The sequence below is a fragment of the Siphateles boraxobius genome, unplaced genomic scaffold (genome assembly GCF_051911475.1).
Source record: "Siphateles boraxobius isolate OS27281-9 unplaced genomic scaffold, OSU_SipBor_1 99, whole genome shotgun sequence".
NCBI classification, from domain to species: Eukaryota; Metazoa; Chordata; class Actinopteri; order Cypriniformes; family Leuciscidae; genus Siphateles; species Siphateles boraxobius.
Genome location: NW_027509229.1, coordinates 492,179 through 518,119, shown reverse-complemented (window position 1 = coordinate 518,119; position 25,941 = coordinate 492,179). Strand labels below are relative to the sequence as shown.

General features: G+C 39.0%; 1 protein-coding gene across 2 annotated transcripts; it reads left to right on the top strand.

Annotated features, from left to right (window-relative positions):
• Positions 1–582: 582 nt before the first annotated feature.
• Positions 583–25,928, top strand: LOC143733379 (uncharacterized). Of its 2 annotated transcripts, none has more exons than XM_077225087.1 (7): positions 583–675; positions 2,659–3,069; positions 15,612–15,747; positions 15,867–15,996; positions 21,076–21,268; positions 21,354–21,495; positions 25,524–25,928. In XM_077225087.1, the coding sequence occupies exons 2-7, from the start codon at positions 2,660–2,662 to the stop codon at positions 25,626–25,628; spliced, it is 1,116 nt and encodes a 371-aa protein (XP_077081202.1). In that variant the 5' UTR covers positions 583–675; position 2,659; the 3' UTR covers positions 25,629–25,928. The 2 variants fall into 2 exon arrangements, with proteins under 2 accessions (XP_077081202.1, XP_077081201.1); XM_077225086.1 differs by having other exon boundaries at positions 15,855–15,996.
• The last annotated feature ends 13 nt before the right edge of the window (positions 25,929–25,941 follow it).

The window sequence follows — 25,941 nt, the reverse complement described above, 5'->3', positions numbered from 1 at the left end:
CTTAATGATCTGTAATTGTGTGTTTTACGCCACCCAAAAATACAAATTCTGTCATCATTTACTCACAGATATTTTGATGAACACTGTGAGCCAATGAACATTGTGAGCCAATTAACTTACACTGTATGGATAAAAATAAAAACCCAGAGACATTTCTCAAAATATCTTTTTGTTCCACAGATAAAAGAACGATCATTGATGAATAAATAATGGCTAATAAAATTAGTGTATATAAATACTGTAATACATAATTCAATGTAAAGAGTAGATTATGCTACATTCATCAGGTGGTCATTCAATTTCACAGTTTTTACACTTTTTTTTATTGTTAATAGTTTTTAGTGTCATAAGTCACAAATAAAAATCATTTAATTTGGGCGATGTTAAAGAAAATTTACATTTATGAATAAAATGTTAAATTGAGTAATGATAAGAATAATGTCTCGTGACTTGGTCATTGGGTGTGATTTGCGTATATACAATATGCTATCTATGCATAAAAGATGATGAACATATTAATGTTCATGGGTCTTCCAGGTTTAATATACAAGTTATTTCAAGAAAATCGCGTGGTTGAGCCAAAATAAATAAATAAAAGCCGACCGGCCGCGGGGTGCGAGCGAGTGACGTCACTAACGGGACAAACCGCTTATCGTTTTCAGCGCTCAGTAACAGGTAAGTCCTCAATCACTTAACAGTTATAACCTGGATTCACTGAGGTGTTGTCACTCTCTACATTTGACTCACGATTCGGAGACATTATGTGCTTAATTAATTCTGGTATTAATGGTCGTGATAGATTCGGTCAGCTGTTAAATCCGGGACTTGAGGGCGGGAAAACTCGGGAAGTTGAGGCCTTCGGCAAGACTGTTTTGGTTAAATATAACGTTACTGTATTAATTTCCTTGATAACTGTTTAAATTGTAAGAGAATGTGTCTGTTGTCTCAATAAATCACTCCAAAACCATCATAGTAACCATAGTTGGCAAGTTATTGTTACTGGCGTTACTGTAAAAGCAGGATAAGTTAACATGAAATGGCAACCCATTTTACCGATTTGAACTAATGTTACATACTTTGAGCTAAGCAGAATATTCAATGAGATAAAAAAAAAAATTAGACTTTAATCCATTGAGAACTGTTAAGATTGTGAAAATTGTCATACCTAATGGAGCCAGACGTGAATGTCTACAACACATGTGAGTGTGAATGTGAGTGTCTACAACACATGTGAGTGTGAATGTGAGTGTCTACAACACATGTGAGTGTGAATGTGAGTGTCTACAACACATGTGAGTGTGAATGTGAATGTCTACAACACATGTGAGTGTCTGTGAGTGTGAATGTGAGTGTCTACAACACATGTGAGTGTCTGTGAGTGTCTACAACACATGTGAGTGTCTGTGAGTGTGAATGTGAGTGTCTACAACACATGTGAGTGTCTGTGAATGTGAGTGTCTACAACACATGTGAGTGTCTGAGTGTCTACAACACATAAGCGTCTGTGAGTGTGAGTGTCTACAACACATGTGAGTGTCTGTGAGTGTGAATGTGAGTGTCTACAACACATGTGAGTGTCTGTGAGTGTCTACAACACATAAGTGTCTGTGAGTGTGAGTGTCTACAACACATGTGAGTGTCTGTGAGTGTCTACAACACATAAGTGTCTGTGAGTGTGAATGTGAGTGTCTACAACACATAAGTGTCTGTGAGTGTGAATGTGAGTGTCAACAACACGTGAGTGTGAATGTGAGTGTCTACAACACATGTGAGTGTCTGTGAGTGTGAATGTGAGTGTCTACAACATATGTGAGTGTCTGTGAGTGTGAGTGTGAATGTGAGTGTCTACAACACATGTGAGTGTCTGTGAGTGTGAGTGTGAATGTGAGTGTCTACAACACATGTGAGTGTCTGTGAGTGTGAATGTGAGTGTCTACAACACATGTGAGTGTGTACAACACATGTGAGTGTCTGTGAGTGTGAATGTGAGTGTCTACAACACATGTGAGTGTCTGTGAGTGTGAATGTGAGTGTCTACAACACATGTGAGTGTCTACAACACATGTGAGTGTCTGTGAGTGTGAATGTGAGTGTCTACAACACATAAGTGTCTGTGAGTGTCTACAACACATAAGTGTCTGTGAGTGTCTACAACACATGTGAGTGTCTGTGAGTGTGAATGTGAGTGTCTACAACACATGTGAGTGTCTGTGAGTGTGAATGTGAGTGTCTACAACACATGTGAGTGTCTGTGAGTGTGAATGTGAGTGTCTACAACACATAAGTGTCTGTGAGTGTGAATGTGAGTGTCAACAACACATGTGAGTGTCTGTGAGTGTGAATGTGAGTGTCTACAACACATGTGAGTGAGTGTGAGTGTGTCTACAACACATAAGTGTCTGTGAGTGTGAATGTGAGTGTCAACAACACATGTGAGTGTCTGTGAGTGTGAATGTGAGTGTCTACAACACATGTGAGTGAGTGTGAGTGTGTCTAGAACACATGTGAGTGTCTGTGAGTGTGAGTGTGAATGTGAGTGTCTACAACACATGTGAGTGTCTGAGTGTGAGTGTCTACAGCACATAACATGTATTAAAGTAAATAATGTATTGTTATGGCTCATTGGAGTGAGTTCCTGAGCCTGTGGGTGTGTTTTAGGATGAGCACATCAGTGGCCTGTGCCTCGTCAGAGGAGCATCAGGTGTGTGAGGCTGGGTCAGCGGCTCCGGGTCCGGGCTGCCAGTTCAGCCTGATGGAGATGAGCGAGGTGGAGTACTTCCAGCACATGATCCAGAGCCACATGGAGGCCCCGGGGCCGGAGATGGGCAGCTCGGGCTTCTCTCTGGAGGAGAGCCTGTCCGCTGAGCCGGCGGAGGAGATGCGGATGCTGCTGGAGGACCAGCCCGGCGCTGGTCTGGGGTGCGAGGCGACCCCCGGCGGGGGTGTGGAGGTGCCCGGCTCCGTGCTGGACAGAGCTCAGTGTGGCGGAGGCAACGAGCCTCACCGGAGGGGCCCACGGCCGCTGGAGGGCCGACCCAGTCCGCCTGCACGAGTCTGCCTGGAGAAAAGGTTAGCGTGCTGCCTGTGTGACACAGCTCTCTTATTACACTACATAACTGATTTTTAAAAGGGTCATGAAATGTGCTTTCATTCTATTCACTCGTAATTTTAGTTGTTTTTTTCCACAAATAACAATATATTTGGAAAACTGTAAAAAAAAAACGAGAGGCTGCTCACTGCAGAGCAAGTAGGTGGAGCTTACATCTAGCGAATGCAAAGTGGGCCCAATGGGTGGAGCTAGACCCCCCCCCCCCATTAGAGACAGAGCACATCTAGGCCACGCCCACTGGGGGGACAATCCAACCCTCTCCATTGGCTTAGTATTGTGCGAAGCTGCCTCCTTGTCATTTCTGACTTATAACAAAAGATAAAACAATGCATAAAAACTGCTTTGTGACAGGGTGTGCAGCAAACAAGCTAAAAACCTAGAACTAAGTTTTTATAAGCTGTCGACCCAAAAAAATGAGCGTTTAAGGAGACAAGAGTGGACACAGGCAATAAGGCGTGAAGCATCAGCAAGTCAATTCTAACAAACAGTTCATTAAGTAGTAAATATCAAAGTGTACGAATACCAATTGGCCCAAGCTACACCTTGCTAACACACATAGCTAATATTAGTTTCTAATAGCTAACTTGCTAATTTCTTCTAGTTTTCATAATAGCTAACTTGTCCCATCATTTTAATAATTAACTGCACCCCTGCTTCCCTTTAACTTTCATAAAGCTGAGGCTATGTGCTTTGATTATTATTACATAAGTTAAGGGTTGAAGATATCCAAGCTATGTGTTTTGATCTTTGTTAGGTTAAAGGTAGGTTAAATTATGCTGTTACCTGGTGGTTTGATGTTGTAGATGTCAGGGCATTTCACGTCGGGCCATGGATAATCCCTCCAGCAAAGGGAAGGTAAGGAGTAGGGGCACTGACAGACCAATGCAATTCAGTTTCTCATACCTCCTCCTCTCAGGTTCACATAGCGTGGTGAAATAATCCTTTGACATGGTTAAAAATAATGAATGTTTTTTTTATTTTTAGCATATCCTGTCGCCGATTACGTTGTAGTTCTCAGTAATATGACACGTTGCGCTCTGTCTCAATTGCCTGTGACTCTTGTCTCCTTAAACACTCGTTTTTTGGGGTCGACAGCTTATAAAAACTAAGTTCTAGGTTTTTAGCTTGTTTGCTGCACACCCTGTCACAAAGCATTTTTCATGCATTGTTCTGTCTCTTAATACAAGTCAGAAATGAGCTTCACCCAATACAAAGTCAATGGAGAGAGCCGGATTGCCGGCCCCAGTGGGCGTGGTTTCAGATTGTGACGTGTGTCGATCTGTGTCTATTAGACGTCTGAGCATCTGACTGCAGTTAGCACTTGAGGCTACCCTGTCTAACGTAGGGATGGGACGGTATGAAAAATTCATATCACGATTATAGTGACCGAAATTATCGTGATTATCAATATTATCACGGTTTTGTTAAAACAAGATGAAAGTGTTCAAAAAGAACTGATGCTCACTCTGAAAACATTTCAACAAGTTTTATATGAGAATCAACAAACAACAAATAAAACCAGCAGCTCTATGCACTTTTTAAAGTAAGATTCTATTCTGTAGCATTTATGACTGTCGTCAATAGCAACATACAATATAACAGCGCGCACATCCATGTATATCACAACAGACGCGCTCTCTCATTTCATTCAAATACAACTTGTCATCTTGCGTCTCCTTTTTTGATTGTATTGAAAATTAAATCAGAGTTGATTTATTGTTTACAGAATTTGATAATATTGTTGTGATCATCTTGTCTGGACGAGTTTTGTACGCTGTACAAAACGGATTTAACAGGTAAGAATAGAGACATTAATCTCTATTCAATATGTCCCGTAATTATGTGGTAAAAAAAAAAATCTGTGTTATAAGTGTACAAGGAATATACATTATTATCTCTTAAATGTCTCTCTTAATAGTCTTGTTTGAACTTGTTCATTCATCTTTGGCTCAAAGCCACTTGCTGCGATCTTTTCTTCGCGGAAGCTTCACCTTTATGTCAAGTGAGTGAGATAAAATATTTCATCACAAAACAACATTTTGTGCCCAATTATTTCCCAGACGTAGTTTTAGTATTGAGATCAAAGTTAACTTGCCTTCCGTTCGCTATACAACAGTGGATGATGGTCACACAGGACGACTCGGCAGATTTGAAGTGTTTACCCCTATAACTGCGACTTTTTTTGTGCATGTTCTGCAGACAGGGTGACCATCCTCGATTAAGTTTCCCTCAGGATTTTTGTAAATGCCCAAATATGACCACACCTCAGATTTGGTCCTCTTAAAAGGCTGAAAAATCTCCCGAACACGGTCACTGCCTTCCGCCATTCCTTCTCGAAAAAGAAAAACCCCAACATTGCGCGCCTGTGTCAGACTGTTGCTGGCTTGACAGGATTTATAGTGAGTTATTAAAATCACGATAATCAAACACGGTTTTAATGATAATTGAATTTTAAACAATATTACTAACCGTCAGTACATTTTATCGTCGTTAATAGTGAAACCGGTAATCGTCCCATTCCTAGTCTAACGTCATCGCTAACATCACTGCGCTGCGCTACGGACCACGCCAGGTCAAGTAGGCGTGTGTGAGTGTGTGTTGCTGTGGCGATGGAAATGTCCACCAAAGTGTGATTATACCGGAGAAAAGTCATTTTGCAGCTTGATTTCAACAAATGCTTTTTGTTACAGTGAGGATGCATTTTTAAGGTCTAAAATTCAAGTATGAGCTCTTTTCTTTTTGTTTCGCTTGTAATGGCCCTTTAAAGTCCGTCAGTGGGCATCAATCAGTGAGCAACCCTCACTAGCGTTGTGCCGATAGAGCATAGCATTGTGTATCGACGATAGCCAGAGCCGATGGTGATGTTATCAAGACGATAATTGGCTCGTTTTCCCAACAATACATTAAATTATTATTATTATTATTATTATTTCAAGGCTATTATTATTATTATTATTACATTAATTTTACACACAATTGTTTGCCTTCCCTATTCATAACGACATCACATAACCACACTTATTTATAACCACACCGACACGCACGTATGAGGATTGAGGACTCTGTTTTTAAAAACGACAACAAATAGAATTGCATGGTGATCTATTCACAAATTGTCAAGAATGCTTGTTATTAAAGAGACGCATCATTCTTATATAATTGTTTAAGATGAAAACGACAATGTTGTTCGTCAGCATTTTGTTTTGTTTCCATAGCACATTAACAAAACATTTAATGACACTAATAACAATACAATTACAAATTATTAGAAATAATAACATCAGTAAAATCATATAGGTCTAATAACAGTCTCTAGGTCTGAACACAGCACAAATCAGACATCTGTGAAAATCAAACGCAGCTTCAAACACCGACTTAAAAAACAACTTGTTTGATATTCTTCTCAATGTATGTTCCACTTGAGAAATATAACTATTTCTGTTGCTGAAACAGAAAAAAATATTGCATCTAAAGTAGGGATGCTCCGATCAGGATTTTTGCAGCCGATACCGATAGCCGATTTCTTGTCATGGTGATCGGCCGATACCGATCCCGATACCGATGCTTAATATACTTAATATAAGACAAAGATAAATACAAACAAAATGGAGCAGTCTGATGCAGCCCACAAGGTTAAATTAAACATTGTCCAATAGTAAACTGTGGAAGACAACAAACATTTAATCACCTAAAATAGAGAAGTCTGATCTAACTTAAACCTTGTCCAATACAAGTCTGAGCAGGACAAAAATTAAATAAATAAATAATTTAAACTCCTAAAAGAGCAAATTGGAGTAGTTTGAGGCTACTCATTAGAAGGGATGGGCATTTCAAGCAAAAATAATATTCGAAGATGGCTGGGTATTATTCGAAAACCGTACCCCTCCCCGTTATGCACGCACACATGCATGTACAGGCCACACACGAGAAAAGTGGAGTGTTCTGACGTTTAAATATAACTTTAAAAACGTAAATATTTCATATTTGTTTTATATAATATCATTTTCTTTTTTTAGTTTCATCTATGTTGATTATATGAAAAAGAAACCGCATGAGATGGGTAAGATAGATCATAAGATGCCCAATATATCAGGAGATGAGTGGGTCAGACATGATTTCGGCCACTTAATTAAAGAAAGGCTTTCTACAAAACAAAACTTAAAGTGAATTTCGTTTTGTAAAAATTGTATCTTAATTTCAATCAATGTTTCATCAAACAATTGGCTGGATTTAATAAATAAGAAGCGAAATATAGCAGACAATATAGGATACGGAGGCGCCCGCGCGTGAACTGGAGCGCGTCTCATAAATGAACCGATCAACTCAGCGTATAAGATACTTTGCCTCACAGACCTGAGAACGTATAGAAAGCTTGAAATGCTTTAAAAAAAAAATTCAAATCGATAAGAAATGGGCTACTCTCTGCTTATGTAGGCTGATCCTTATGAAGTGTGCATTTCTCTCTATAGGCGCGTTCACTACTGCGAAGATGGTGTCAACATCGCCAACTGTATCTTTGCAGCCAGAAAACACTAGTTTATTAATAAACAATTCAAATGTACCATGCTGCTTAAACATTACTTTTGCCGGTTCTTTATTGCAAGCTTTATGCATGCGCTTGATATGCGGAATATGCAATATTACGATAACGCTCATTATGGTTTAATATTTTCTCCCATATATATTTAAGTAATTAAATTAATATAAATATGCGATTAGACTAATGGCTTAAATGAACTACTACTAGTCAACTAGAAAAAAACTTTAGTCGTGCACGGGCAGCCCAATTTATTTCACATATTTCCTAACCAGCACGTCACTGCGGGCGTTCTGAGTGAGCGGCGCTGTGTGACTGAGCGAGCGAAGCAACTCTTCAGAAAGGCGATGTCTCTGGAGGACAATTCTCCTCCACGTGAGATTCCTTTGTGTGGCGGGGCTGGTGCACAGGGGGTCCTAAGTTAGTTACACAAGACGTGTACGAAATGAAAAAAATTAGAGAGCAGACTACGCCACCCCGTTACCTGAGCGGGGTAATGTCCTAAGACACACAGGTTCGCTACTACAGAGAACAAGAGACGTGGATCTGAATACAAAATACTTTATTTTCGCAACAATAATTATCTTAAATATCTAAAAAACTGTTGACTCAGGGGGCACGGGTTTACACCACTTCGGTGTGCACCACATCAAAAAAATAAAGAAAAACAAATAACAAAAAAAAAAACACTTTCAGGCTGAGGCTTACCAATAGGGCAGCTAGCTGAGCAGTGAGTATCCTAAGACCACACCACTCACCAAATTCCACTCACACAAACACTCTCACTCTCATACTTGCTAAGTGAAGGAACGCAGGTGCCAACGGCAAAACACTCGGTGAAGGAAACACCACCACCAAAGAGGGCAAATACAGCTAGCTTCCCTACACCGGGGGCCTTCAGCTCCTGAAAGAAACAAAAACACAATAATATATTTCACAATTAGCCACAGACATATGTATCAAGTTATAGAAGAACAATTCAACCTATACGAGGAAGGTCAAAAGCGGCCAATTACTGGCCACAGAGGTTAACCAGGCTGTGTAAGCCAAAGGTTTTAACGTTACATCACATTGCCATTCAAGCCTGGACACACCTTGGAGTAGCCAACTGCTAGAAACAAAAACAGAGCAAAACACATTTTGCAAATCAAACAACACAAAAGAAAAACTACTGTTTGGACAGAGTAAACAGATTAAATCACAGGAAAGAAATAAAAAGAAACAATTAACAGACTGCTGGTGGCAATATTACAAAAGGTGGGGCTAATGTACATAATTACTGGCACGTCAAACTTTAAGTGACTGCTCTGAGACTAGCCGCTCTTCACCTAAGCCACCAGCTTTATATAGAGCTACAAATATAAAACAATCAGTTAAAATGGCAGCAGAACAAACAGTGCAGTCTAACAGCATTGTCTAGGGCGCATTTGCCCCGCAGTCCACAGAGACGAACCGCTCACGAGCAGATTGACCCACTAAAAACAGACAAAATTAATGAATTAATTTAAAATCACCCACCTAATAATGTTCAAGTGGTTAGATATACATACCCAGTAGTGGATCGCTAGACCCACAAAATATTCAGTGACTCACAGCTTCGTTCACCATAGGCAAACCACAAATGCACAGGGGTTCCATCGGATCACACACCTCAGCTGTAGTAAAAGACAGCCTGCACCCAAAAGCAAAGTCGCACCGATCCCAGCCATAACCAGGCTAAAACAAATACATCCACACTTTAAAAGTACATGTGCACGAGCACGACCTGAACTCCACCTTAAATAAGCCAGGTACGGCTGCCAATAGGCTGTCACATACATCACTCACGTGACAACCACAAATAATAGGGCGGGGTCAAACCCACCCTGCCACATCTGAAACAGACATGGCAAATAGCTAATTTTTTTCATTGTTTCTCGACACATTATAGTAATTTCACACCGGCGATGACATGACTGCCAAATCCTTTAAGTCCCCACGCATCATGCACCTTCTCACGTTTTGACTTCATCAAATTGTGATCGGTTTGTGAGATCGGCCAAGTTTAGTGAGTAGCGATCGAGTCATAAAATGTGAATATCGGCCGATACCGATCTCCGGCCGATCGATCAGAGCATCCCTAATCTAAAGTGTAAGTGACTTAATTGTAACTGTTTATTGAACTGTTGTATGAAATCAATGTCACATTTTCAATCATGATGGTATTCAGGGAAACAGCACTCGTCGTGAGAGGTTGCTTAACTGTATCATGTTAAAAATATAAAAACTCCATATTTAGATTTGTTATTGGCAGGATGTTGTTAACTGAGTTTCTTATGTGAGTGCTGCGCTCATTTATTTACATTTGTCCTCGAGAGGCTGAGAGCTTCAACAGCAGAACATCGTTACCGTCAGTAATGCATCTATTATCCACAATATCGTGCAGAAGTACATAATCCAAGTGATGTGCAGAATTTGAGGTGATATGTTCACTTTAAACTTGGTACTCTTATACAGTTTGCGGCGCTGAACATTTTCAGAAATCCATCACAAAAACGCCTCATGGCGGCCATTTTACTTTCCGACATAACCAAATTATGCATTTTGTATCAAATCTCCTGAATCAAACATGATAACACAGAAAAGATGATGTCTACCCCTGTGTTTTGATGGTTAAGGATTACAATGATACCATATACATCATCATAAACTGATTTAGACCTCACTGTCTGGGCCTCTGCTTATACGGTTTTCTAGGCAGATCAGCCTTGTTTCCCAAGCGTAGTCCACCATGGAGCGAGAGTGATGGTTCCTAACACAGGTCTGACAGGCAATGTAGAGTCTGGAAAACAGTGCACAGTCATTTTTCAGCGAGTTTTGTGTTGGACTGTCCTTTTATCGGAGCTGTTATATTTTGAAATCGCAAAATCCGATTATTTTAAACGGATAAATCTATGAATTTTCATCGTCATGTTTGTGGTCTCTCATATCGATTAATCAAATCCTATGAATCGATTCAGACCACCGGTCAGTGGTGGCGCTGTGGATAACACTCTAGTGAGAGCGTTCAGCGTTGTACAAGACGGGCTTTACCAAAACAGCAAGATGACGGACAGTAGCTGCACTCCGTTCAAACCTGCACCGCCAACCAGGGACGTCGTTAGGCCTATTTTAGGGGGGCTGAAATGTTCCGTACCCCGAAATGTTCCTAAGCCCCCCTAAATGACTATAAGAACAACAATAAGTCTCCGGGAGTCTCCCGCATATTGATAGCGGCTCCCTGATGTCCGCAAATTAGTTAAAATCTCCCGAAATCTAGAGCTTGCGAGCTCCAAACCGTGTAGCGCGCGCACGACAGAGAGGGAGCGAGAGTTCTTGCGTGTGTGTGCAAACGTGCGCGCGTGTGCCTCACGAAGTGCTTTTTTTATGAGTGCATATTTTGTGTTTCTGTTTACATTTCTTTTATAACTTGAATGTATAGGAAGAAAGAAATATACTTTCTATTACAGTTACATGCACTTAAGAGGTGTGTTAATAAAGCACCTGTTTGTTACAGTTGTATTCAACACATGTACAATATTGTACAGTTTGTTCTGCTAAATAAACAATGACAGGAAACATGCTGGGGTCAATTTGTTCTTAAACATTGGTAATACTGAATCGATATCGAAGCTAAAAAATCAATATCGAATTGAATCGAAATCGAATCGAAGCCTCAAGAATCGAAATCGAATCGAATTGTGAAATTCCTAACAATACCCAGCCCTATCAGATACTGTGATTTCATTGTAACCCTTCTCACAACGTCAGGGAATTCACCAGTAACTATTCACTTGAACAGTTTATGACGTTGTGTATGGTATCATTGTAATCCTTGACCATCAAAACACAGGGGTAGACATCACATTTTCCGTGTTATCGAGTTTGGTTCAGGAGATATAATACAAAATACATAATTCAATTATGGCGGAAATCAAAATGGTTGACACAAATTTTTTTTTCATAACATAAAATAGTCCAGGCCTGCCCTTGCGAAAAAGAAGTTTATTCAAGTGTGCTATTAGTATACTTCTGTTTAACTAAAAACAAGAAAGTATACATTCAGTCTACATTTTATATACTGATCAAAAATATACTTTATGTACTTCTCAGAAATATACTTAAAATTACACTTAAGTGTACTTGACTTATACTGAGAGACAAGTCCAAGTATATTTGGCCTGTACTTGTACTCAATCTTTTGATCGAGATATACTTAAAAGTATAATTATTCAAAGTATAGTTGGCTTGTAGTTGTGTTAACTCTTTTGTATTGAGTAGCCTATTAAATATACTTTTTTACATAGTTTTTACAGTCTTATGAAACTTACATTGTTTGAAAATATTGAATAGAATATTGATATAAAACGTATATATTTCTTATATTGTGTATCTGAATTTGTGTGTAGGTTAGTCCACTGGTAGTGTACATAGGAATTTACTTTAATTCTACTCTTGTATGGGGGTCGTCGGGGTTCCAGGAGGAAATTGCATAACTCCTGACACAAATTTAGACAAATACTGAAACTTGAGTCTTATATCTTTTTAGTTTGTCAAGGTAATAACATAACATCTGATAGTAATATTATCCGTGGTTCTCCAATTTTTTAGAGTGCCGTACCCCTCTTCCACTTAGACTCCAGTCAGACCTTTTCCATAAAGGGACAATATTTGCCCCCTTTAATCAATTTTTCCATTTCATTTTTTTACCTTTGTAATTCCTTTAAAAAATAAATAATCCATTAAATAAAACAATGGTCAATAAATAGGCAATGTTAAAAATCGTTTAATATTAATAAAAATATTGTATTTAAATCGCCAGTAGGTGGTGGTAATTCATTGTCTTTATGTGTGTCATCGAGTCATTCATTGAATCTCACGATTCGGTGAAAGCCACAGATTCCGTTGCAAAATAGAGCAATAAGCCTGACTATACTGTTTTAAATGTAGTAAATCACTTAATGTTACCCTTTTGTTTTGTTTTTTAACTGTTGTATAAAATAAATGTCACATTTGAAATCGTGTGGATATTCGGGAAACAGTGCATCAACATTAAAAACACTGCTGGATATCAGCCTGCATTTTGAGGGCACAAACAGCGCAAGCGGCTCGTGACAGAACATAGACCGACTGAATGACACTTCAATTTAAGTTGAAAATCTCAAATGAAGATTGCTGAACTCCAGCTTGTCAGTGTTTTCAGATCATACGCGCTTCTTGAGCAGTGTAGAGAGAGCGCGCACATGGTTGCCAGCTACTATTGAAAAGACCGGGTAGAAAACAAGTTCTTTTAACAGAAAAGCTCTGATTTGGGGGTTAAATTATTGAATTCTGGCATTTGTGGCCACATCGGATTAAACTGAAACTTTCCTATTTCAGACGACAAACTACGCTTGGCTAACGTTACTATCTTGTTCTGTAACTACTCACTTGCCTAGTAACCATAGTAATGGTGCGCACGCTTTCGCGCTTTCTGCTATGACGTGGAGTGCGAGGTGCACTCAATCCTAGTAATAAAAAAATATATAATACTTTTGTAACGAAATCCAAGACTTTGTATACCAAGTTCAAGGCTTGTAAGGCCTTAATTTGAGATTATTTTTCAATGCTTTTAAGATCCCGCAGGTACCCTGGTTAATGTGTCTTGTCCCCTCACAATGACAGTAAACTAATTATTAGGCTAAGGTTACATTTACATGAGTCACGTCACAGGTCTATTTTCAGTTCAAAATGGCGAAAATAGACAAAAGTTTATTAGTTTGCCTGATTATTTTTGTGATTCGTTTAACATTAATGACCTAAAAAAAACTGTCAAATTGGAAATGTTTAGTTTAGCAACTTACATCTTCTCGCACTTGACCGACCGTAAACTGAAGTGCGTCGAGTCGCTCCTGTCTATGAGTCGCTCTCTACTAAAATTTGCGCTGCGAACATAAAGCCCGCCTACTTTGATTTGATTAGTCATCTCAAATATTCTGACATTGACGAGCAGTGACAGACCAATGAGGCTCAGATGAACACACACACACACACACCCTGTCTTCTGTTTGTTCTGACCATTTTTTTACAGTCTATGGTTCTGACGTGCTTGGCGCCGCTGTGGAAGAACGCGCTGATTACAATCTATCTAAATAAAAAAGTTAGGCGCACCAGTGCAACCAAGGCAAAAAGCTAGTCTGGAGCCCTTCTGGTCCGTGAGAGATCGCTCATCATCTGTCGCCCTCGGCCTCGTCCTGCTCGCCACACTGGTGCTTTCGTTAAGTGAAGTTTTCATAAGCTTGGTAGAAAAGGCAAAGCCTAATCCTTTTATTTCATAGGAGTCTGTAATCATTAGTCAGTGTTTTGTCATCAAAGTGCAGCACATTATTTGGGTGTTCACAGTCTTTCCACCATCAAACATCACTGTTCTTCCTCTTGTATCATTAATAAATGTGTCGTCATTCTCAGACAGGGCTATTATTATGTGATTTTTACAGTTTACTTTCAAATAATTTTGAAGTTAGGACACCATTGGGGTTGTCCTAGAATTAAGACAGTTTTTAGTTTTTTTTTGTGGCGTTTTTTGAGGATGCTTCTGTAATACCCTTTTCCTATCTGTAGTTGGGAATTATGCACTTAAGAAATGTAATTTTGTAGTAGCTTTTGTCCTAAATCAGGTCCTCACTGAAATTGCCAAGGTTACTGAACAGATAAGATGGGATCCTCTAAAGTTAGGATGTTTCTGTAATGCTGGTGAATCCTGCTCAGCCAACACATGATCTACCAGGAACGTGATTTATTGGTATTTTACTTTTATGTCGTTACTTACTCATTTACAACGTAACGACGTTGCAGGCTTGTAGTTTCTTTTGCGCTTTATATATAGTGAGTCGATATACAGCACGTGCCGCCGCACTTGTGTGTGCAATTGAAGAGTCAGGAAGACAGGAAGTCTGGTTTTCTGAGGTGAGAGAGGTTGAACCTGAGAGGTTTTTTAGCGTACACTTATTGTGCTGGGTTCTCTGAAGTAGTTGTGATTCGCCTCTCACAATGTAACTTGCTGTAAACACATCTCTTAAGCTCACAGAGTAATGTAATTGGACTTTTTTGTAATTGCGGCTTTGAATGATTACGTAATCGTGGTATCCGTTATCTTAATTAGAAATTCGATTAATTGTGCAGCCCTACTCATCGGTTTTTAATGCTTTATTTAACATCATACTCAGAGTCAGATACACAAATGGTAAGGCGATGTTTTGACCGCATTACTGGTAAATAAACTGATTTATTAATAAAATCTTGTACTTGCGTTGTCGGGTTATTGGTTTAGCGTATAAACCAGGACAACAGGTTATTTCAGTGAGTTTTCACCTGGTGCCGAAACAATCGAATCGATAAATGCGTTATTTTAAGTGCCAAGTTTCTATCAAAGCTGATTTACTCTATTTTGATCGATATCGTAGACATCAGTGTTTATATTTGAACTTTCAACTTTTATCCAAGCAATACTATGATAATTTGATCTAGGCCTATTGTAGCTCAGAAACAATGATACTATGAGGTGGAAAAGACTGTTTGTGAAGCAGTTTGATGACCGCTCTGTCCCATTTATCCCATTTTATGGGATAAATGGTCAACACAGCCCTATAGATCTGACTGCGAGCCGAGCCGCCCCGAGACACTGAAGCATCGGGTCAGGAGCTGCTCACCTGTACATCAACAATGGAGACAGTCGCAGGCTTTTGCTACCGCATAATCACACTGAGACATATCTCGGTTTCAGTTTTGTTTCAATTAATTGTGCTGCCCTATTTATTTTTCATTTTATTTTTCATTTTATGATGTAATAAAATATTAGCTTTTAGCTGAAACTTAGAAACCCTGTTTTAGGTCAAAGGGACTGATATAAAAAGTTGAGAATCCCTGCTTTAAATCAATTTTGACATGATTTCATAATTTGTCTTCCAGATTTGTATCGGTGCATTGTCACTCTACGAACACTCCAGGAATATCCACACATGCACAAATAGAGAACTGGAGTAAACCAGACAAGATGGTGAAAATACAAGGCACGTATCCGTACGGAGGACATCTGTTAAAAACTGTAGGTGCTTATCTTCATGCCATTCAAATGCACTTCAGTATTGGTTTGTTACCGAGTTCTGCTGTTTATTGTTGGTAATGAGTGATTTCCTGTGTCCTCTATTGGAGGGTGTTCAACAGTCGGAGCTGCTCGTCCCTACAGAGTTGACTGTGAGTTTCAGGGCAGATAAAGGCTCAGAGTCGGTGATGAGAGCTCCCTTTGTCATATACACTGACACCGCTGACCAGCAAACTGCTGTCACACTGAAGAGTAAGGCTCCTTAAAGTTCTTCACTCAAACAGAGAAAAAACATTAATAATGATTTATTATTCAAATTAGTAACTTATCAGCAAATTATTGTTATTATAAATACGTACATATTGTTCCAAAGCTATAGACTTTCCTTCGTCATTTGAACACAAAATACTTATTTCCATACTGCCATCAGGGGCTGCCAAGCTCCAATAATGAAAAACAAAAAAGCACTAAATATGCACTAAAAAAGTAACAACTCTACAAAAAAAAGAGTTAGTGTTTATTTGAGCAAAAAAGTTTTTATTTGAGCAATTCCATCAAAGAAATAACACACTAAAGCCTGTAGAGCATTGAAATAATATCAGTAATGGTAACTTAAATAATATATAGTTAAATCTATTGTTTTTTTTTTTACTTTAGTTTTATATTTCCTCACACAGACGCGTGATATAGCCACCGCTCTGTGCTTTGAGAGGATGTGGGACACGAGCAGGAAAGAGACCATCGATCTCTTTTCTGATATCTTCATGTTTTCTACTTGTTGTAAAAGGTCTGAAGAGTGGATTTTACCTTCCACAAGGGCAAGGCATTTAGGCTATGTTTGATTTGACACTTCAGGGATGCGTTGTGGTCGTGTCTAGGCTCAGGTCCACCATCCGATCCGGATACGGCCCGGATCCAGACGATTATAGTTATTGTTCTTAGTGTTTATGGGCTTTAAGAGTGCCAGCCTAGCTACTGGGTCTGCATTTACTTTTTGGCTTTTTTATTTCCATAAAAGTTATTTGAAATATTAAAATAGACACGTTACTTGCATTTAACATTGTTTTTATATATATGAAATGACTTTTGTAAATTTAATTTAATGCAGACACCAAAATGGTGACGTATCACATATTGATATTCTGTTTTTTGTAGGCTAAATAAAGAACTCGTATTATATATTAATTAAAAAGTGTCCTCAGGAAGCAATGCACTTGCGTCTGATGCTTCGGTTCGTACGAATAGAACATGCATGAGCAAGTGCGGGACGTCCTTGATGTTAAAAGAGTTATAAAGCGCAATAAGCAATAAAAAATTATCTTAATGACTGACACACACCCGAAGTGTGCGCGCAGAAAGACCCCAGACAGCGCGCAATCCCGAATTCAGTTCTCTTTAGTGGCGTGCATTGCCCTTGAATGGTCAGATACAGTCATGGTCAGAATTAATGGCACCCCTGGTAAAAATGATCAAAACTGGCTGTAAAAAATAAACCTGCATCGTTTATCCTTTTGATCTTTCATTCAAAAAATTGCCAAAATTCTAACCTTTCATTGAAGTAAAAGAATTGAAAGTAGGGGGGGGAAATCACGTTATGAAATAAATGTTTTTTTCCAAAACATGTTGGCCACAATTATCAGTACCCCTAGAATTTTTTACGAGTAAAATATCTCTGAAGTATATTCCCATTAATGTTTACCTTTTTTAGCACACTGGGGTGACCAGGAACATGAAACTGTCTAGCTATGACTTCTTGTTTCACAGGAGTTTAAAAGTAAAGTAAAACCAAAGAATATAGTTCTGATGTGCATTAAAAGATTGTTTAGCATCACAAAATAGAAAGTGGCTGTAAGAAAATAGCTAAAGAATTGAAAATCCCCATTTTGACCATCAGGGCAATAACTAAGAAGTTACAATCAACTAAAGATGTTATGAATCTGCCAGGAAGAGGACATGTGTCTATATTGCCTTAATGCACGGTGAGGAGGAGAGTTTGAGTGGCCAGAGACTCTTCAAGGATCACAGATGGAGAATTGCAGAGATTACTTGAGACTTGGGGTCAGAAAGCCTATTTAAAAAAAAAATCAAACAACTCCTACATCACCACATGTTGTTTGGGAGGGTTTCAAGAAAAAATCCTCCTCGCTCGTCCAAAAACAAACTCCAGCATATTCAGTTGTCAGAATGACTGGAACTTCAAACGGCACAGGGTTCTGTGGTCAGATGAAACTAAAAATGAGCTTTTTGGCAGCGAACGCGCTAGATGGGTTTGGTGCACACAAGGATAAAAAGTACCCCATGTGTACAATTTAATGTACCGTTGGATCTTTAATGTTGTGGGCATATTTTTCTCCTGGAGGTCCTGGACTTCTTGTTCAAATACATGGCATGGTGGATTCTATCAAATATCAACAGATAAAAAATCAAAACCTGACGGCTTCTGCTAGAAATCTTATAATGGGTCGTGGTTGGATCTTCCATCAAGACAACGATCCAAAACAAATATCAAAATCAACACAAAAATGTGTTACGGAGCACAAAATGAAGCTTCTGCCATGACCGCCCCAGTCCCTGACCTGATGAGTGGAGTGAACTGAAGAGGAGAAGCACCAACATGGATCTGGGAATCTGAAGGATCTGGAGAGATTCTGTATGAAGGAATGGTCTCTGATCTCCTGTCAGGTGTTCTCCAAACTCATCAGACATTATAGGAGAAAACTCATCAGACATTATAGGAGAAAACTCAGAGCTGTTATCTTAAAAAAAGAGATTGTAAAAACTATTTAATAAAAGGGTTCCAATAATCGTGGCCAATGTGTTTTGGAGAAAAACATTTATTTCATAATTTGATTTCCCCCCCACTTTCAATTCTTTTTCTTAAATGAAAGGTTAGATTTTTGGCAATTTTTTGAATGAATGATCAAAAGGATAAACGATGCAGATTTATTTTTTACAGCCAGTTTTGATCATATTTACCAAGGGTGCCATTAATTCTGACCAAGACTGTACACACGGATTACAGTAGCCTAATTCACAATATCTGTCTATGCGTGTATTCATGCAAACAATCTGTTATGTCTTAAGTGAAGAGTCACTGCTCCTGACTGAAATTGATCATTATTAAAGCTACAAATGTAGTTATTTGTAATGAACACACTAGTTCAGTGTTCCTCAACCAGTGGGTCGGGTCGCGGGTCATTCTATAGGGGTCGCGAGACTTTCTCTGTGTTCTCGGTGTTACACCGGCACAGCCAATAAGTGCGCTTCACAAGAGGCTCATTGCAACAGGCTATGTTTACATGCAACCAAATTATTCGTTAGTAAACGCATTGACGGATCAATCGGACTAAAAAGCCTTCATGCAAACACCTTAATCGATCCTAATGAGCTCGATGTGAATGAGATTTCGATCGAATTGAAAGGGTCGGTTTATTCCTTTTCTAATCCTATCGAGAGAACATGTAAACACTTGATCGGATTGAAAACCGAAACTGAAAGGACTGCGCATAGCATAATGTATGACGTGCTGTTCTTCCTGTTGAATAAAGTGTAATTAATGAGTGTCCTGTCATCCTATAATCCTCCCCTCACTCCTCAGCGTCTGTGAAGGCAAGGTGTAGGTCGTAGTTTTCCTTGCTTTACCCCGGGCTTAAAGTAAAAAGATGTCTGTGAACAATAGTGGTATAATATAATTAAGTGCATTCATGGTGAGATTACTACATTTTCATTAATGATGAATTTGATACATTTTTACCACGATCCATGCGCTGTCACTTTAATTGAGTGCGTGCAGCAGAACTACACTCGTTCGCTGCACTGCTGTATACGCATCCGCGTGCAGTGTGAACGCTCTCGCCCGTTCTCGGGGAAATATGCACCGCATACGCACTGCAAATGAAGCATGTGTGAAACAGGCGTAAAACATGATGACCATGCTTCACCGTGAAATGGGTGTTCTGATGTTCTGTGTGTGTGTTGTACCTTTTACAATTTGGGCCACAAAGTTCAATCTTGGTCTCATCAGACTATAACACATTTTCCCATTGGGAGACTGGATATGGTTTTGCAAATTTAGCTGGGCTTGGATGTGTTTTAGTCAGAAAAGGCTTGTGTCGTGCCAGCCCAGAAAGTACGGGAAGAGTGGCCACATATATGCACCTGCCAGGAAGAGCTGCAGCTGTTTGATGCTGCTGTAGGCCTCTTTAAAGCGTCCCTGACCAGCATGCCCTGTTCTTGATAAAGTCTTCCATTTGTTGATGCCTGGCTTCACTGTGTTCCAGGTTTTTCTAATGCCTAATTCTTTGTAGCCCTCGTCTGAGCGATACCTTTCAAAAGTGAGATCTGGTTGAAGCTTTGTGAGCTCTTTGGATGAACCATGGCTTTTGTAGTAGCATGAAACCACGTCTTATCAGAACAGCTGAGGTTTATTAGGAGTTCATCAGAGTGAAGGCAGGTGAGGACTATTTCACACGAGCTTCACGATTAGTTCATCTGAAAACAGCCACATACCCGATTATAAAAGGTCATTTAGGTTCTTATTTTTATATCTAAAATGTAAAAAATGACAACCTATGCAGTGACATTTTAAAGGTGAAAAAGATCTGATATGATTTATCTTTGTTTCATTTTTACACCACAAAAACCAACTGGTTTACCAGGAGTGTGTTGATTTTTCATGTGTCCTGTGGGTTTCAGTATTTATCTCTTCTCACTTTCAGTTTTAACACGGTTTGTGTTTGTTAGGTGCGGGGCAGCAATTTTATTTGTATAGCGCTGTTCACAAACAGTGGGAATTGATTTGTGCATTCCTTCGCTGCACAGCATCATGAATGTCTTGCTCATGTGGATGTAAAGACCTGTTATAACACTCTAGTGCTGGCAATGGTTGCAACAAGATTGAACCAAAATACTTGGCTTTTCATCTTTAGTTCTGTTTAAAAATTCGGAGGCTTCCTGATGGATCAGTAAAGGTAAAGATCATCATTTATTAGATCAGTAAACGCCACCAGCTTTGCATTTAATTTATGAAAATCTTTTGGCTCACTATTTAAATTATTATTTAGTTACTGTTTAAGAGCAATTGGATGAACCAAATTAAAAACATAATTTCTCAAGAGCTCATTTAGCCACTTCACTTGGACTTTAATCTCATAATTTAAGAACAGATTTTTGTATGTAAAAATAAAGAAGAGCAGTCTACCTGATCAACTAAAACTCATTTTATGTTCCATGAAAGGAAGAAAGTCATAACAGCGAGTAAATAATGAGTTTGATCAGTGTTGTGAGATGTGTAGAGATGTGTTTGTGTTTGTTGTGGCTGTGTTTCCTAAGACGAGGTGAATAAAGCTGCTCGTCCCGTCAAGCGTGTTCGGACACGGGCTCTCAGGCCGTCTCACGTCACGCAGGGCTCGGAGAACTGGAAGACGTGTGCCGATGTGTCCTGTGCGAGACGAGAGCGCACGAGACCTCTCATGGACCGCACTCAGCGCAGAGAAGTCCACAACAGAAAGGAGCGCGATCGCAGGTGGTGTGCAGCAGTACATACGCTTCACATGCTCCTGCGTTCAGTGTCAGGTTCAGAGGTGTAGCGTGTGTGTGTGTCTGTTCAGGAGGAGGATCCGTCTGTGCTGTGACGAGCTGAACCTGCTGGTGCCGTTCTGCTACGCTGACACTGATAAAGCCACCACACTGCAGTGGACCACCGCCTTCCTCAAATACATACAAGAAATACACGGAGACTGCCTTAAACAGGTGCCCTCACACACACTGTTCCGGGTCTGCACGGCTGTCAGCGGGGCATCATGGGAAACGCACGGGTGATGCATTGTCTTAATCGTAGAAAAGGCTGTAACACTTTATAATACTGTTCCTTCATTAATGAATAACTACTCAGGAACAAATGAGTGACGCACTATTAACACTCCAGTAACTGCTATTAACTAAGAAGAAACTCTGATGAACACATTAGTAAATAATAGCACTCAGTTGAATGTGGTAGTTCGCTATTAGCTAATCAATAACTACTGTTTCTTTCATACCTCTCAGAGAACTACTATATACGGGTTCATAATTTACATGAATAATACATAATTGATATAATAATTTTATACATAAGATTAGTTTATGGTATTTACCCACCAGTAACGACTCAAGTGTTACTACATCCTTCTAAAGGAACTACTTATTATTTGGATCAGTTTTCTAAAGTGAAAACTTGATACATCTCTAATATTGACTTAAGTTGTCATAAACTTTTGAGATTTTTACTAGTAATTCGTAATAATAGTAATTTGGTAACAGTTTAGTCATAACTCGTGTGTTCCCATGATCTGCACTTTATAATACTGATCCAAATAGTTAGTAGTTCCTTTAGAAATATGTAGTGACACTTGAGTCATTACTACTGAGTTACCGTTGCCTTATATTATACATTTATGCATTATTACCGGGACCTTCCTGCCTTCAAATGCGATTATTTTGTCAATGTTCAATGTTTAATGTTTATTGAACTGTTGTACAAATTCAAAGCAAAAACATCAATATTGACAATGAAAATAGTTCTTAATAGGGGTGTCACGATTCTCCAAATCCTCGATTCGATTACATTTTCGATTCTAAGGTCACGGTTCGCTTCGATTCTCGATTTTTACTTTTTTTTTTAAGCACAGGTTGCTTAAAATCGAAATCGTGACACCCTTAGTTCTTAACAAAGCCAGAATCGCTGTGCTTCTCCGAGCAAAACACAGCGGTGTTTAGTTTCTGAATGGTTTTATGATTCGGTGAGCCGTTCATAAAAACTGTCACATGCTTTGTTCCTGAATTAATTCATTTTGAATAAATTATCCAGTGACACAATCATTAAGACTTGCTGCCACCAACTGGTGGTTTTAATTTAACATTTTAAAGAAGGCCTATTATTTATTTTTTTCTAACATTTCATATTTCTATATACAGAATTTTATATTTAAAACATTAGTCTCAAAAGATTATTTATGTAATTGTAATTGCATTAAACTGTACAGGACTTTGGTCGTATCAGGCACAGTAAATAGCAAATTGTATGTACGGGAGGGGGGATTTTTTCAGGGATTAAAGTGAAAAAATTCTTCTGACTGAAATTTATTTTTCAGGCCAAGTGATATTCCTTTAACTTTATTTAAATAGTCGAGACCAATAGCGTTTTAAGAAGAGATGTTTTAAACCGCTTTAATATTGCCAGTTTGCGTATTTTAAAAGCTATTTTAATCTATGAAAAAAAAATTACTTAGCTTGACTAATAATCAACCATCCACATAACTTTTCAGTGCATGTTTTTATTTATCTTATAAGACCAAACAATGCTAAATTATATTAATATATAGTTTGTTCCATGGCAAATCGTTTTGGCTGAGGGCAAAATGAAGTTTCATAACTTTCTATATTTAGGCTATTTAACTTTAACTTCTAGCCTATTAGAGAGCTGACTAATGTTTGACTGAATTGTTTGCTTTATTTCTCATTGTATAGCTTCTTATAGCCTACCTATTAGGCTACTTATACTTTTCTACTGGATATTATTGATCATTAAAACTGACATTTAACAAAAAGAGACAGGGTTGTGTAATGTTATATATTCTAAAATATATAAAATATTCTTTATATATTTTACTATGCATTCTCTTCACTGTATGTGTACATGCATGTTGCTCCGAGACGCTACATGCAAGTCCGAAGTTTGCGTACTTGGTATTGAGAAACGGCCAATATTGACCCGCGTTCTGTTTTCTATCATGCGCCGTGCAATTTTGCGATGGCGTAATATGCACGCAAACGCACCAGGGTTCGATAGAATCCAGTTGAGTGTGAAACCAGACCAACGCTGCGGTGGGCGCCGGGAACAAACGCGCTCTGGTTCGGACCACAGCAAACCAGCTGTAGCCTAGCCTGACATGCACTTCTCCAAAACTAAGATTAATTGAGTGAACACGGAGCAGTTTTTCCGTGAGCGGGAATTGAAACCCCGGACTTGCCCATAAGCGAAGTGATTACAGAATGCTTAGAGTGGAGAGAGGAACTTGCTTTCGCTCCAATCCAGGCTTTATCACATCCCCCTCAGCAGGGTGAATACACCTCGTCTTTCCTTAATTTAAGACCTATTCAAACTAAAATTAAGACATTTATCACACTATTTGAGAAATGAAAGCCTATTTACGGCCTTAAAATTATGAAAAGTGAATTTAAGAGATTAAGGACAGACGGGAACCTTGCAATTGACGGAAATCCGTCATAGACTCGCTGCAATTTACGGAAATCCGTCGTAGAACTTTAATCCCTGTTTTTTGGTAGTGTAAATATATTTATTCTGAAGCAATATTTAAAGATTTTACGTAGGCTACTTAAATCTTCATATTTGTGATATTTACCCCAGAGTGTTATTTTTATAAAGAGAATTTTTATTACCTTATTAAATGTATGCATCATCTTTCATGTCAAATTCTTACATTTGATCAATAATTTCAGCTATAATAATAAGACACTATAGGGCTGTTACCCATCAAATTAAATAATTTGCACTGCAAAATTACAACTGCAATAAATAATCTTATGTCCCGAAAAAACCTCATGGGATCTACACGATTCACATAAATGGCATATTTATGAGCGGGGCGATTCTCAGCTGGTACAGTAGTTTGGCACAACCCTAGATGCTCCTGATACCAGTGTTCAGACCTGCCACGCGGGATGATGTCAGACCAGCATTATGCAAATAACACAATTTATCAGGCAGGTAAAGCATGTCTTTTGCAATTAAATAATCAATTTGGAGATAATAACCATAGACTGTAAAAAATGGACAAATCGTCTGTGACGTCACCCATAGACTTTCTGAATAACGGTTTTGAGGCCGTTTATGGGGGGTATGGGCGGCGCCATCTTTGAAAATCTTGGGAAATCCAAACCCCGCCCACCTTCTGGCCAATCGGTATATGGGTAAAAGGGCGGGCTTTGTGTGAGACTGAGCCTCTTCAGTCAAGCAGCGGCAGCCTCAGCTATCTGTAAAGGTGTGTTCACACCGAACGCGGATTAAATTATTTGCGCGAGTAGATTACATACAAAGTCAGTGCGAATAGACGCATAATTCGCGCCGGGTGTCGGTTAACGTTAGTGCAGTTTATAGCAGAGCAACAGAGCATTTTATGTACGATATTTCAATACAAATGTTCAGAAAGGACACAGAGGTGGTATGATGTGTTGTCAGATCATGGCCGAGACGTCAAATTTCAGGAATTCCACTCGGCGCAGCCCATTATCAGCTGTCAATCAAGCTGTCAATCAAAGTTAACCACGCCCTTATTGTCATACATTTTATATCTAAATACAATCTAAAAAATTTTTTTCCTCCCTCACAGTTGTGAGGCACTCGGAACCTATCGAAAAATACAATAAAAGTCCAACCAGTAAAAACATGAATTTATGCTGTGAAAACGGACATTTTAACATGGGGGTCTATGGACATTTGCTCACTTTTGGGACCTGCCCCCAGCGGATTTTCGGTGTATTGCAGTTTTTCTCACTTCCGGGTAGGCTTCATTTTTCAGATTAGAATGTTGCCGCTTGTCAATAACCGCCCCCCCCCTGTTTCTGTTCTATTTGTGCAATAATTGTTATAATCATGATTAACAGTATTTTACAACCATCACCATTCTTAAAACTGTGGTGTTTACACCTGTTCTATACATTTGATCTGTTTTATTTCTGTTTTGTTGTATTAAACTGCATTAATGTCCTCTGTGTTTCAGGATTTCCAGAGGACGTTCTGTGGCAAGACTGGGCTGCGGTTGAAGCCCAGCTGTGTTTCCGTAGCACAACTGCCACACCTGGAGACCCTGTTCACACACACCTGACTTCTGCTGTGCTGATGCTCTGGCTTTACCGCATGATGCCAGTTTCCAGTTGTCCATGTGAAGACCGAGACCGTTTGTTCTGATAGGTCGAGAGGAGCGAGAACACACTGCTCTAGTCCTGCTGTGTGTTTGGTCTCCAGAGGGACTTAGAAGGAAATGTAGGAAACTGTGCTGAGAACATCTTGGATTTGTGTTTATTAATGGGTTGTATTTTTATGCCTTGTTTGTTTGAAAGGCATGGCCATTGTTATTTTAATGCATTTTTTATTCTTTTAATTAAAATATTATTATATATTTAAAGCACTTATTTTCT

Bases quoted from the DNA above. Each gene is read 5' to 3' on its own strand.
- LOC143733379 (XM_077225086.1), top strand. From the start codon at position 2,660: ATGAGCACATCAGTGGCCTGTGCCTCGTCAGAGGAGCATCAGGTGTGT. The intron at 3,070-15,611 runs GTTAGCGTGCTG...TTTGTCTTCCAG, and splicing joins CGAGTCTGCCTGGAGAAAAG to ATTTGTATCGGTGCATTGTC. The intron at 15,748-15,854 runs GTAGGTGCTTAT...CCTCTATTGGAG, and splicing joins GAGGACATCTGTTAAAAACT to GGTGTTCAACAGTCGGAGCT.